General features: G+C 59.0%; 1 protein-coding gene across 1 annotated transcript in view; it reads right to left on the bottom strand.

Annotated features, from left to right (window-relative positions):
- Nucleotides 1-1,644: 1,644 nt before the first annotated feature.
- MRC2 (mannose receptor C type 2) overlaps nt 1,645-12,752 on the bottom strand; it is a 36,377-nt gene continuing 25,269 nt past the window's right edge. Inside the window, exons 13-30 of the mRNA XM_013005818.2 lie at nt 12,259-12,401; nt 10,229-10,331; nt 9,950-10,088; nt 9,827-9,862; nt 9,557-9,717; nt 9,375-9,442; nt 8,629-8,729; nt 8,256-8,398; nt 6,846-6,960; nt 6,589-6,752; nt 6,337-6,445; nt 5,818-6,056; nt 5,545-5,713; nt 5,305-5,454; nt 4,013-4,132; nt 3,680-3,859; nt 3,022-3,048; nt 1,645-2,903 (exon numbers count right to left, since the gene is read on the bottom strand). Of these exons, the coding sequence (XP_012861272.1) occupies nt 2,680-2,903; nt 3,022-3,048; nt 3,680-3,859; nt 4,013-4,132; nt 5,305-5,454; nt 5,545-5,713; nt 5,818-6,056; nt 6,337-6,445; nt 6,589-6,752; nt 6,846-6,960; nt 8,256-8,398; nt 8,629-8,729; nt 9,375-9,442; nt 9,557-9,717; nt 9,827-9,862; nt 9,950-10,088; nt 10,229-10,331; nt 12,259-12,401 (2,391 nt within the window). The 3' untranslated portion in view covers nt 1,645-2,679. The remainder of the gene's footprint in view (nt 2,904-3,021; nt 3,049-3,679; nt 3,860-4,012; nt 4,133-5,304; nt 5,455-5,544; nt 5,714-5,817; nt 6,057-6,336; nt 6,446-6,588; nt 6,753-6,845; nt 6,961-8,255; nt 8,399-8,628; nt 8,730-9,374; nt 9,443-9,556; nt 9,718-9,826; nt 9,863-9,949; nt 10,089-10,228; nt 10,332-12,258; nt 12,402-12,752) is intronic.

Here is a 12,752-nt window from a genome sequence, read left to right as displayed (position 1 = left end):
ACCTTCCCCAAGATAGCTGCCCCTCCCCTTGGTCTGCCTTACTGGTCCCTGTGGTCCCCAGGTGAAGCACTGTGCCAAGGGGAAAGACGGTTTGGATGATAGTCTGGGAGCCCCTGTGGGACGCTCTATCCTGTGTTGTGTATTTGCTGAGTCAGTCAACACGGAGGCCCTTCGTCAGAAGTCCAGGTGGCATTCACCGGATTAGGCATTTGGCTGCTGACTGCGAGATCGGTAGTTCAAACTCACCAGCTGCTGCGCCCGGGAAGAAAGATGAGGCTGTGTGCTCCCACAAAGTTATCGTGCTGAAAACCGAATGGGGCAGGTGGTAGTTACAAAATCTGGTGTCAATTTAAGGATTAAGAGTGAAGGGGTGGAGTTTAGCCCGTCAATCAGATCGCAGCTTGATGACCTCATTTGGAGGCGGGACACAGGTTCACTCCCTGAGAGACTCTCTACTGACAAGGCACATGGGGCTGTGCTGAGGGCAGCGAGAACAGTGGTCCTGGCGGGGCCACGTGGAGACACACAAACCTGGAGCGGCTTCCACTGTCACTGGATCCACAGGACTATCTGCCACTGGCCTGTGATCTTCCTGCATTTGGCATCGTTGTATGTGTTTCATGAGTCTGCAGAGGACTTTATAGATTGGTATCAGACATATGGGCCAATATCGGACTTATGGACTTGATCTGGACTGGGGTGGGATGTTTTCTCCATATTCAACTGCTCTTGTTTTTAAAGCTCTTTCTTAGACGAGTGTCTATGAATTTTTCTCTAGTCTACCCAGACTAACACAAGGCAGTTTTACTCTGCCCACTAGGGCCGCTCGCTGTGAGCCAGGATCAACTCAGTGGCAGTGGTTTGAGACACATGGTGCCAGCCTTCTCTGGGCTCAGGTGTGCTGCCCACACACAGCTGCTGAGGAGCATAGAGAGACAGAAGTGCTGAGGTCCGTTCCCGGCCCCTAGCTGACTTCTCCCATTTTCCAAGTGGGCAGCGCCCAAGCTCCCCGACAAGTCTGCCTTCCTACGCCCATAGGAAGCCCTGGAAGAAGACCCCCACCCAGGCCTGGCCTGGGCACCTAAAATGCCCCTGGAGTCCATGGACGAAGGCCTCTGGATGGTGGCAGCAGTGTGCGACAGTGCCACCCGACAATTGGCCGTTCAAACCCCCCCCCCAGTGGCTCCACTGCAGAAAGGCCAGGCCAGGTGCTTGTGTCCAGAGATTACAGCGGAGAGGCAGTTCTAGGGCCAAGAGTCAGACTCATGCCACAGTCGTGGGCTACGTGAGCAGGGGCACCGGGGCGAGGTTCTAAGTGCTCGGCCTGGAGGGTCTCATTTAACTCTTGAGGCTACTTCAAAGAGCCCGTGATGGTGGGCCCCGTGTCCCCACTGATGCAGGAAGGTACGCGCTCTGCCGAGCCCCTGCACTCTCTGACTTGCCATGCAGGGAATACCGGGGGTGGCGGGTGGGGTGGGGGGGCATGTTCACTCTCCCTTGGCAGGGAGGGCAGGTGGTGGGCGTGTCCACCACGGGGCGCCCCCAGAGATGGGAGGCAGAAGGAACACATCACAAAACGCCATTGGGACCTTTCTCTCCGCAGGGACACGAAAACGCACCAGGTTCATATAGCAGACCTTTCTCTTTCAAGCCTCTTAAGGGTGTTTTATTTGTTTTTTTTCCTTTTTTTAACCATGACACATTAAAAAATTGAGAACTACAAAAATGGGACTGTGTCTTTGAGTCCATGTTCACATTGTCCCACACCGTGGCTCCAGGGCTGGCTGGACATCTGGCCTCTTAGGAAGGCACCGGGGCAGCGCCCCACCCCACTCACCCCACCCCTGGGGCCTGCCTGCGCCTAGGCGCTGTTCCTCTGGGTCCCACTAGAGGGAGGCACTAGGGCTGCCCCAGCTCCCGCTTCTCTATGACCTCCAGAACTGACAAGCCCCTCCCTTCTCCCATAGTCAGGAGCTAGAAGCACAAGGGAACTTATTCTGGTCCCCACAGGGGACTCTTTCAGGGGTGAGGTCTTCCCCTGACCGGCAGGAGACGACACCCCAGCCCAGCCCAGTCACCCCTGGGAAGTTGGGGCATCGCTCCACAGTCCGGTCTCCAGCCCAGCTGACATGCACCCCAGGGCACTGCTCTAAGCCACAAGTCCCTGCCTAGGCACCGGAGTGGCAACTCCCATCCAGAGCCCATGGGGGACTCAAGCCCAGAGCCCTGGCTCAGAAGGAGAGGCAAGGTGAGGGGTGGGGGTGGGGGGAGGAAGAGACCAGCTGAGGGGCTCAAATTGAGGTGGCTAAATGGGTGGGGGTGGGGGTGAAGCAACAGAGAGCTGCCTGAGGGGACGTAGGAGGCTCCTCGGGCTATGGTATAGGAAGGGGGTGCCTCAGGCACGGGCAGCAGGTCTAGGCAAGGGACTCTTGCCCCACCTCCCATCCTGACTCCAGTTACCATGGGGACACAGGGCCAGGCGACAAGACCTCAGTCTCCTCCGAAAGGGACACACCACGCTGCACTCAGTCCAGCCCTCTCGGCTGGGACCCCACCAGCCCCATCCCTGCCCTGCCACAGGCACCCCTCTAATGGCCATGTGGACTGGTAGCGGGTGGGGGGCCCTGCTGGCCCAGGATCCCCAGCCACCCCAGCGCCTCCTGCCCCCAGCCCTCCCCTCTAGTCTTGCTGCTCATTCATTTCCATGTCCGACACCAGGATGTTCTTCTCAGTGGCCTCGCCGGGCCCAGAGGAGCTGCGGCTGTAGCGGGCACCCTCGAAGGCCCCTCGCTCGACACTCTTGCGCCGCCGGTACAGGATCAGGGCCGCGGTCAGCAGGGCCAGGAGCAGCAGCACCGCCATCAGCACCACCACCAGGGCGGCCGGGTTCTCTGGTAGCGCAGCTGCGGAGGGACATGATGGCCAGCGGCCTGCAAGTCAGGCCTAGGCTGGGCAGCCCTCCCTCCTCTGCCCATCCGCCCCAAGGAACAACGGCTACTCTCAGCGCTGCTTGGGGCTTACCTGATGGGGAGAAGCTGCTGGTCTCGGCTGCAGGGAGAGAGAGAGAGAGAGAGAGTTAGTTCATGAGCCAGCGTAGCTAAGGCAACAGTCAAAGTAAACACAAACGGAGCCCTTCCTACATGCCGGACACCTCTTAAAAAGCCTGTTCATTTGCAGTCCTGGGGGGTGGGGGGGCAAAGGGTTGGAAGGTTCCACAGAAGAAAGGCCTGGTGATCACTTCCAAATAGCAGCCACTGAAAAGCCTGGGGCGCCCTTTTCCCCTGACACACAGTGGGTCAGAGGTGGCTTGGCAGCAACGTTTTTTTTTCCCCTTTGATTTTAAAATAAAACGGTGATGTAAGTACTATCGTCCTCTCCATTTTGTGCATGAGGAAACTGAGGCACAGAGCATAAGTCCCTTGCCCGAGGTGAGGGAGGCGCTGAGTGACGGCGTGCCATGGGGACCCCAACTGTGCTCTGAACACTTTGGAAGGAGAAAGGTTTTTCGAGTTGGCAGCTGAGTCCCACGGCCAGTCCTTCCCACAACACATTTCTCCAAGGGGAGGGTGGTCCCGGCAGACCTGGTCTCTTCACGCCCTCTCGTCACTGTGCCCGTGCAGAGAGAGGCCCTGGCTGCCCAGGAGTGGACAAGATGTGTCCATGGGCCACCGGCGCTCACCTCGCGGGAGCTTGCAGACCACGCCCATGGTGACATTGCTGCAGCCCCCCGGCCGCCACAGCCCACTGCTGCTCTGGATCCAGTAGCAGCTGTTGTGGCTCAGCATGCTGGGGCCCAGGCCGGGGGGACCCCAGTTGGAGTAGTTGACGGCTGTGTTGTCCTGCCAGACCAGGGTGCCTCCTAGGAATGCAAGGGAGGAGAGAAGGGAGTGGGGGGGCAGAAGCAAGAGAGGGCATAGGCTGGTTCTGAACTAGCCCTCTCCACCCCCACCCTGGCCAAGCCCTGCTCTTCAGCGTGTGGTCTCACCCGTCCGCCACGCGCATGGGGACCCACCTTTGGGGTTGAAGTTCATGCCCAGCCAGGCACCGCGACTCTGGCCCTCGGCGCTCTGCAGATGCTCCCAGACGAACACGTTCTCCATCTCGTCCAGAATGGACAGGACTGCCCCGCCCACTGGACACAGGGGCCCGGTCAGGCAGGCAGGCCTCTGTGGTGAGGCAGAGCCCAGTGCACCCCACCCTCCTCAAGCAGCCCTGGCGGCGGGGAGGGGGCAGCCTGTGCATTTATGTGGGGGGACTATTTGTGTACAATGCCACAAATGTCCAGCAAACGCTCAGGGTCAGGTGGCAGGTGGGGCGTCAGTGGCCCCGCCCTCCGAGAGCTTAAAGCTAGAGGACTCTGGATCCACTTTGCTTTCGTCATTGTTGTCAGCCTTCAGGTCTCGACTCACCCCTACACCACGGCTGCCTAGTTCGCACCATCCACCGGCCAGCTGTGCCCCACAAACCGATCTCGTCTAGTCGCTCCCGACTCCCAGCAGCCCTGACTCTGAGGCTGTTGCCTCCACGGGAGCAGACAGCCTCGTCTTTCTCCTTCGGAGGGGCTGGTGGCTTCGAACAGCTGACCTTGCATCAAGTAACCACTGACCTAGCGGGTGGCAGACCCATGCTGATCCGACAGCGCCACCAACGACCCTTCACCCCAAACAAAAAGCAAGCTCACTGCTATTGAGTCCGACTCTGTGGTTTCTGAGACTGTACCTCTTTCTGAGAGTAGAAAGGCTCGTCTTTCTCCCAAGGAGCAGCTAGTGGTTTCAAACAGCTGACCTGTCGGGCAGTAGCCCAATTCATCACCACTACATCACCAGGACTCCTCGCAAGGGGTTTTATTCAACAGTTTCTACTGGACCCTCTAGTAATACTCGACATACAGCGTACTGCTTGCAAGTTGTGCGACCATGTCATCTTCCTTTTCTGCAGTGGTTACAAGTTGGGCTGCTAACTGCAAGGTCGGCAGTTCGAAACCACCAGCTTCTTCTTGGGAGAGAGGCTTTCTACTCTGATCAAGTTAGTCTCGGGAACCCACAGGAGCAGTTAGTTCTACTCAGTCCTATGGGGTCACTTTGAGCTGGCCTCAACTTGATGGCAGTAAGTTTGGCTCTGGTTAGGATTTCCAAGTTGCTCAAGACCCCTCATTAATATCAAGGTCCTTCTCCCTAAGGTCCCCATCCAATGGCTGCTGTCAGTTTGCACTTAGATGAATAGTGGCTGTCTGTACAGTAGGGGCACTGGATTCACGAGGTCTCTGAGTGTCCACAAGCGATCACCCCTGAAATGCCCCCTCACCTCGCTGGCAGCGCTGTAGGGCCTCCTTGTGGCCCAGCAGCAGCTCCAGGTGGAAGGAGTAACAGTGCTCCCGGAAGGGAATCCATGTGGAGTCGGCTAGCCCCTGGGGACAGCTGCCCTTGTAGCTCATTCTTCGGGGAGAAAGGGGCCCTGCGGGGTGCAAGGTGAAGGGATGGCTGGAGTCCTCCCAGGGCCCCCCGGGGCCTGGCTCCCTCCTTGGCCCCAGCGCCGGCCACTCACCACCGCTGGCTCCACACACAGCTCCCTGCAGCTTGGTGTGGCAGTTGGTGGTGCGCCAGGAGCCGTCCACATCCACGTAGGCGCAGCCCCCGGGCTGCTGGGGCTCCCCGTCCTGCCAACTGACGAAGCCCAGCGGCTCCTCGGAGACCCAGGAGTACCTCCGGGAGCCCTGGGGGGTGGGGTGTCAGTGTGGGAGGGTGAGAGGATTTGGGGGTGGGGGGTCTGACAAGGGGAGGGAGGAAGTCAGGGCCCCGGCGAGCAGGGCAGGCCCACCTCCTCACTGGCCAACCCGATCCAGAGCGGCGTGCGCAGCCCGTGCGCGGCCTGCGTGAGAAAGGCCTGGGTGTAGGGGTCCAGCACGCGGGCCAGGCTGGTGTTGCGGCTCTCACAGAGCAGGAGGGCGTCGTGCCAGCGCAGCGGCTTCTGCAGCAGCCGGAAGGTGCCGTTGAGGTAGGAGAGCTCGGCGCCCGGGGCAGGGGGCGATGCTTCTGGCGACGGGCTCAGGGAGAGGTCTGCAGGGAAGTGGGCAGGGTTCAGGGCGCAGTCACAAGACTGGGGGATGCGGTACCCAACGCGGAGAACCCTCATGAGTCTGGAATGACCCGACCCACGGAACCCGAGGCAGAGGGTCTCTGGACTGGCCCGAGGAACCTGACTCAGGATGGTCCGCCTGCCAGCAACTCCCGACCCTCAAACCTTCCTCCCGAGACCTTTGTTGCTCCCCTGGCCTTTCAGCCCACCGGCGGTCCCCAGCAGACCCTGGGCTGGTCCCCAAGCACTGTAGACACCCACCGGTCCCCTTCTGACAGATGAAGCCGTGGGTCTCCTCTACGCAGCTCCGGTCATCCCAGCGGCCAGTGAGGGGGGCGGAGGGGCTGTGCAGGACCACCGCACAGCTGGTCTGGGGGGAAGGAGCCACTCAGGGGAGCCCACACAGTGACTCCCATCCACTCTGTGCCACTGTCCCTCAAAGGCCGAAGAGGGAGGTACGGAGCAAGGCAGATGGGCTGGCGGGGCCAGGGCAGTTGGGGATGCCATCCTCACCGGCTTGTTACCACTGGGAGCTGGGCTAGGGCCAGAGGGCTCCCCGGGTGCCCAGTTGGCATACAGCAGAGGCTCCTGCTCCACCCACTGGAAGTCCCGCTGCGAGGCATGGAGGCCGATCCAAAGGTCAAAGGTCACATTGGGCAGGCTGGCTGTGATGAAGGCTGCCGTCCCCAAGAAGAGCCTCATAAGAGACAGGCTCCATCTTGCCTGCTCTATGCTAGCCATCTCAAAGGGCCATGGCAGACTGACCCTACCTTGCTCCAGGGGGTTTGCAATGGTGACCAGCTGGGCCTCTTGCTGTTCACAGGAGAACTGGGCTTCTGACCACTTCACTCGGTCCTGAGGGTCCTGGCCCTGGAGCTGGAAACACTGTGGGCAGAGAAGGCAGGTGTCAGCTCTGTCTCCCTGCCCCACATGCCCCTGTGCAGGGGCTGGACCCAGGAACACGGGGTCCCCTGTGGCAGGGCTCCTGCACATTCCCACACTGGCACGGCAGGTGCCCGTACACTCGGCTACACGTAGTTAGATGGCAACCCTGTCCCTTGGTTGGACAGAGACCCAGTCTGTCTGGCCTTGGGCCGAGGGCCTTCCTGAATGCCGTTGGCACTGCCGGCCCACTGGGATCCGATCAGCTGTCCGAGGTGCTGTGGAGCCAGTTCTGACTCCGGGCACCCTGTGGGAGCCGAGCAGCACCGCTCCATGGAGTTTTCTTTTTCTTATCGTTTTATTGGCTTGGGATTCACACCTCACACAATTCAATGTACCAATGACATCAAGAAGACTTGTATCATCAGCACCTCAATGCACTTTAGAACATTTTCTTTGCTCTTGTACTCATCATTGTGAGCTCCCCATTTCCCCCAACCTCCCCTGCCATGCCCCCAAGGAACCATTAATCCAGTTACTGTCTATAGATTTGCGTCTCATAGACAGAAAACATACCAAAAAGAAACAAACAAAAAACAGAAATATTAACAGCAATAACAAAGTAGAACGGATAAATGCCAGGCTGCGGCTTTTTGCACTAACCTTTAGGTTAGTCGTCCAGCACTTAACCTTCTGTGCCCCCTAGAGGGGCTCTTTACATCTGAAGGGCTGGTGTTAGGCAGCAGCCGCCAATTCTGCCATTCTGTTTCCATTTTCCTGCCTTCCAGACTTCCATAGGGTGATGTGGGATGCAAAAAGGTTTTTCCCCAGGTTGTCCCCCATAATATATGCCAGACACAGTGCATGTGAGTGTGAAGAGCACTTTATAGGTTGGTATCGGACATATGGGCTAATATCAGACTTACGGCCTTGGACTGGACTGGGCTGGGATGTTTTCTCAATGTTCAATTCCTCTTGTATATAAACCTCTTTTTGATACACAGATGTGTGTCCATGGCTTTGTTTCTCTGGTCTACCCAGACTCACACAGATGCTAACTACAGGTCGGCAGTCCGTGGGTTGGAGTCGAGCAGGAGACCAGAGATGGCAGTGATTACACTGAGTGGCTTTCAAAGGCATCCCCGCCCCGGCATTCCGGCCAAGGAGGAGCCTCTGGGACTGGACTCCAAGGCGGTGAGAGAGAACAACAAGCCATAACCTGGCTGTCACCAAAAAGCCGGTATGTCCAAGGCTCAGGCTCCGCAGGTCCCCCCCTCTCCCCCCTCCCAACCTCCTACCTTATTGAGAAACTGGCTCCAGCCAGAGGGGCAGCCCCCCAGGGCTCTGGGCGGCAGGTCTGGGGGCAGGCTCTCTCGAGTGCTGTTGCTGCGCTTGCAAACATAGGGCAAGGCCGTCAGACACCTCTGGTCTCCCCAGTCCGCTGTGAAGACGGAGGGAAAGTGGGGTGGGCCATCAGCCCCACGTGGGGCTAGCAGCACCCTGACTCTGCCCTCCTGTGTACAGCTCTGAACTCAAGTCCTTTGGGAACAGGCCCTTCTCTCGAGTCTGGCCCGACAAGATCCCTTGGGTTGAGGGAACAAACAAGGAGAAGGTCCGGGCAGGCACAGCCGTCCTCAGCAGACTGAACCTGCCCGTCTGTCTGGCCCTCACCTCGATTGGCCGTCATGTACACACACTTCTTGTCCTTGCTGATGGGCCGGGGTTTGCCAGGTGCCCAGGAGATGAAGTTGATAATGGAGCCATCTGTCCACCTGCAAAGGCACCGAGCAGGGAGGACGCCAGCCTTACTGAGAAGCTCGGCCTCCCGTTTGTAGCAGTGAAGGCTTTGGGAACGGGGACAGGAAGGGTCCCTTATCCAGGGGCTCGGGGGCGGCTGAACTCAGTGCTCCGGGCGATCTGAGCCCTCCCTTCTCCAACAAGAAATGAGTGGGCATCCTGGCCCTGAGGGCAGAGGCCTTGCTCCCACCATGAGTGGGCCTGGTCCACAGTGTAAAATGGGCTGCCATGATTCCGTCCCCACTTACCTGTTTAGAACCACCAGTCATTTCCAGAGAGCCTGAGGAGGCTGTCTGCTCCCACAAAGGTTGAGAGCCTCAGGAAATCGCCGGGGCAGTTCTCCTGTGTCTATAGCATCACTATGTGTCAGAACTGACAATGGCAGTGGCTTGGGGCTCTGGTTTACCTGCCAGGTGTCACATGCTGTTTCTAATCCTCACTATTATGATTATTGCAATATCAGAATGAGAAAAATAAGGCCCAGGAGGTTAGGTCACTGCTCAAGGTCACAAGCCCAGTAGAGTTGGTTTCAAACCCAGGCCTCCTGTCTCTCTGTGCTGCTCCGCCTCCCCACGTGGTCGCTGCAACCTCTGCGTTCCTCCCCGCTAGGTTCCTCCTACCTGAAGCGCCCATTGCTCTCTGAGGTGTGCAAGCCGATCCACCAGTGCTGCTCCTGGCCCCGAGAGAACTGCGGACACCGGCAGGCAGGTGAGGGTGGGTAGGGCTGCTGCCCCCCTACTCCCCCCTGCCGGTCCCCCAGACCTCCTCCCTGCCCCTAGCGCAGCCTCACGGGCTCACCCACCTTCTGCAGGTTTTGCTCCAGGAAGTCCAGCTCGGCCTGGCTGTGCACGGAGGCCAGTTCGGCCTGGAACCACGTGCAGATGCGCTGCGCCTGCGTCCACGTGGAGTGGTGCTCAAAGAACTTGTATTCCGCCTCCTGGAAGCGCAGCCATTCCCGCCGGCCTGGGGAGCAAGGGAAGGCAAGCTGGCAGTCCGTGCCCTTCCCTAGGCTCAAACCTCTGGCCCCTAAACCCTTTCATCTGGGGCGGTGGGGGGTGGCAAAGGGCCTCACCTTGGGGGCTCACGTCCGGCTCCTGCACTTCTGAGCCTGTGGGGACAACATGGGCAGAGCTATGGGGAAAGGAGCCCTCCCGGGGCGGGGGCCCAGCCAGCCCTGCCCCGCCAGCCCCCCCACCTCTGGGGAGCTTGCAGATCCAGTCCAGCGGTGTCTCGCACTGCAGGGCCACCCACTGCAGGGAGGCCAGGTCGAGCACGGCACAGCTCCGGATGTGGTCGTCGTCGTGCCGGCTCCGGTCGAAGTTGTGGTAGGAGAACTGGGGGTGTGCACGAAGGGGGTGGAGGGGGCCTGCGGCTCGCCCAGGACGTCTGCACGGGTGACCTCTAGCCCTGCCCGACGGGGCGCATCTACCTCCCACCGCGGCTGCTTGCCCTTCACCGCCCCTGGCCCACCTACCCCGAGCCCATCGCTCCAGCGCCAGCTCTGCCCGCCGCTGGGGTCGCGCCGGTTCAGCCCCATCCAGAACCAGTGCTGCTCTTGCGTCTCCGGCTCCGACTCCCTGGGGGCACCGGCGGCATGGGAAAAGGGGGTGAGGATGAGAGGCAAGGGGTCCAAACCCGCCTCCTGTCCCCGCAGCTGTGACAGCGCAACCCCGCACCGTAGGCCTCTGTGTGCGTCTCACACTCCCGCACAATAAACACATCATTAAAGCGGAGCTTAAACAAAACAAAACAGAAAACCCAACAAACTACTGCCATCGAGTCAAGACTGACTCCTGGGGAACCCCGTTGGGATTCAGACTGTGCTTACAAGAGTAGAAAGCCCAGCCTTTCTCCCACGGAGCTTCTGGTGGTTTCAAACTGCCCACCATGAGGACTGCTGCCCAAGGAGTAACCACTCTGCCACCAGGGTCCACGGAATAGAGAGAGGCCCCTTTAAATGGGAGACACATTGGGACAAGTAGGGGCTGGGGGTGGGTGCCTGGCTCCCTCCCTCCCCCTCGACCCTGCAGTTTCCCAGTTGATGGCGCTGGGCCCTGGATTCAAGTCCTGCCTGACCCATGGAGGCCCCAGTGACTGGGAGCAAATCCCTCCACTAGTCGGGGCGCCACCAACCCTCCGGCCCCAGCTGGTCACCACAGAGCCACCTGCACCTGAGCTGGGAGTGGATGGAGACGTCCCTGTAACTAAGGTCTCAGAAACCTGGGCTCCTTTCGGGTTTCCCAGGGGGCGAGGGGGGGGTGAGGGAGGTCATGGAGATGCCCTGGGGGTGTGTCATAAGATGTTCTGACTCCACAAGGCAAAGAAGGGGTCCAAGAGACCCTTCCCCACATGGATACATAGTTTGATCCGCCTGCCCCTGGGGATATTGCCGTTGTTAGATACTGTCCAGTAGATTCCAGCTCGCTGTGATCCTAAGTACAAGAGAGCCAAACACCATCTGGCCCCGCCCCAGCCTCACAACTGCCCTCATGTTTGACCCCATGCATGTATCTGTGCTAGAAAGGAGGTTTTCAGAGGCTCCCGTCTCCAAAGTGGACCACCCATTCCTTCTTTGTAGCCTGTTCTTCGTCTGGAAGCTCCCACTGAAACCTGTTCCCCTGTTCAGGTGACCCTGATGGCATTTGAAATACCAGTGACGAAGCTCTCAGCGTCATAGCAACACACAAGCCATCACAGCAGGACAAACTGCCAGACACGTGGTGGGGGCATCATGGGATGAATAAACCGAAACTCCCTGCCATCCAGTCCATTCTGACTGTAGCACAGAGCAGACCTGCCCCTGTGGGTTTCCAAGGCTGCACGTCTTTCTGGGGACAGACAGACTCTCCTAACCCGCTACGCCACAGTGCTAACAAATTCACTGCCACAGAGTCCATTCTGTCACACAGTGTCTCTATAAGGCAGAGTACAACTGCCCCTGTCGGCCCCAAGACTAGAACTTCTTGTGGGAGGAGAAAGCCCCATCTTTCTTCAACAGAGTGGCCGGTGGTCTCAAATGGCTGACTTTGTGGTGAGCCCCCCAGCTCATAACCACTAGGCCCAGGGCTCCTTGGGATGATGTAAGGCAGGGAAAATAGCAAGTTGGAGGTGATCGTGGAAGATTTTGCAATGTGGAGGGACGGCAACGTATATAAAAGTTTGTGGGCCAGGACGGGGGTCACTGCTGATGAACTATAGGGCCTCTGAAGACCCCTGTATCCTCCAAGGGTTATTCAAACAGATGCCTGGGTAATTTCAAGCCCACAGGCAGGCCTGACGGGGTCACTCTGTCCCTACCAGGCCTTCACACACCTGAGGTCTGCGCAACGCCCCCCCCCCCAACAATACTTCCCACTTAGCACCCACCTCAGAAATTACAGCCTCCACCTCTCCCTTACCAGTGTCCCAGGCTGGACACTCACTCACTGTACCAGGCTCAGTACCCTCCTGCAGTAACCCAGGCTCAGTACTGCCCCCACCCTGCCAGTGTCCCAGGCTCAGTACCCGAAAATCTTGTTGAGCATGTTGGCCACAAAGTGCTCCTCCTCATAGGTGGCCAGGCTGAGCAGCTGGGCCCCCAGCTCCCGGCAGGCCCCCTGTGCTTGCACCCAGCTCCTCCTGTCCTGTAGCCGGTCTGAGCTGAACACCTGTGGGACAGATACCTGTTGGCCCAGCTCCAGGAGGTGCAGGGGATGGTGATGGCAGGGTGGGTGCAGCCCACCCTACCAGCAGGAAGGGGTAGGGGCTGGGCTTCCCTGGACAGGCCCAGGTGAACTGAGGGCAGTGGTGCCCCTTGGAGAAGAGTCCCACCTCAGGGTGAATTGGCAATCGGCTCCTAGGAAATAGGCCTCGGCTGAGGACCCTAACCATGAGACCATCTATGAGGATATCTAACCATGAGACCATCTATGAGGATATCTAACCATGAGGGCATCTATGAGGATGTCTAACCCTGAGATCATCTATGAGGATATCTAACCCTGAGGACATCTATGAGG

This window comes from Echinops telfairi, unplaced genomic scaffold, assembly GCF_000313985.2.
Source record: "Echinops telfairi isolate 266 unplaced genomic scaffold, ASM31398v2 ScPeMD7_7458;HRSCAF=8496, whole genome shotgun sequence".
Lineage (NCBI taxonomy): Eukaryota > Metazoa > Chordata > Mammalia > Afrosoricida > Tenrecidae > Echinops > Echinops telfairi.
Note: the sequence above shows the minus strand (reverse complement) of the source record. Positions and strands in the feature narration are given on the sequence as shown.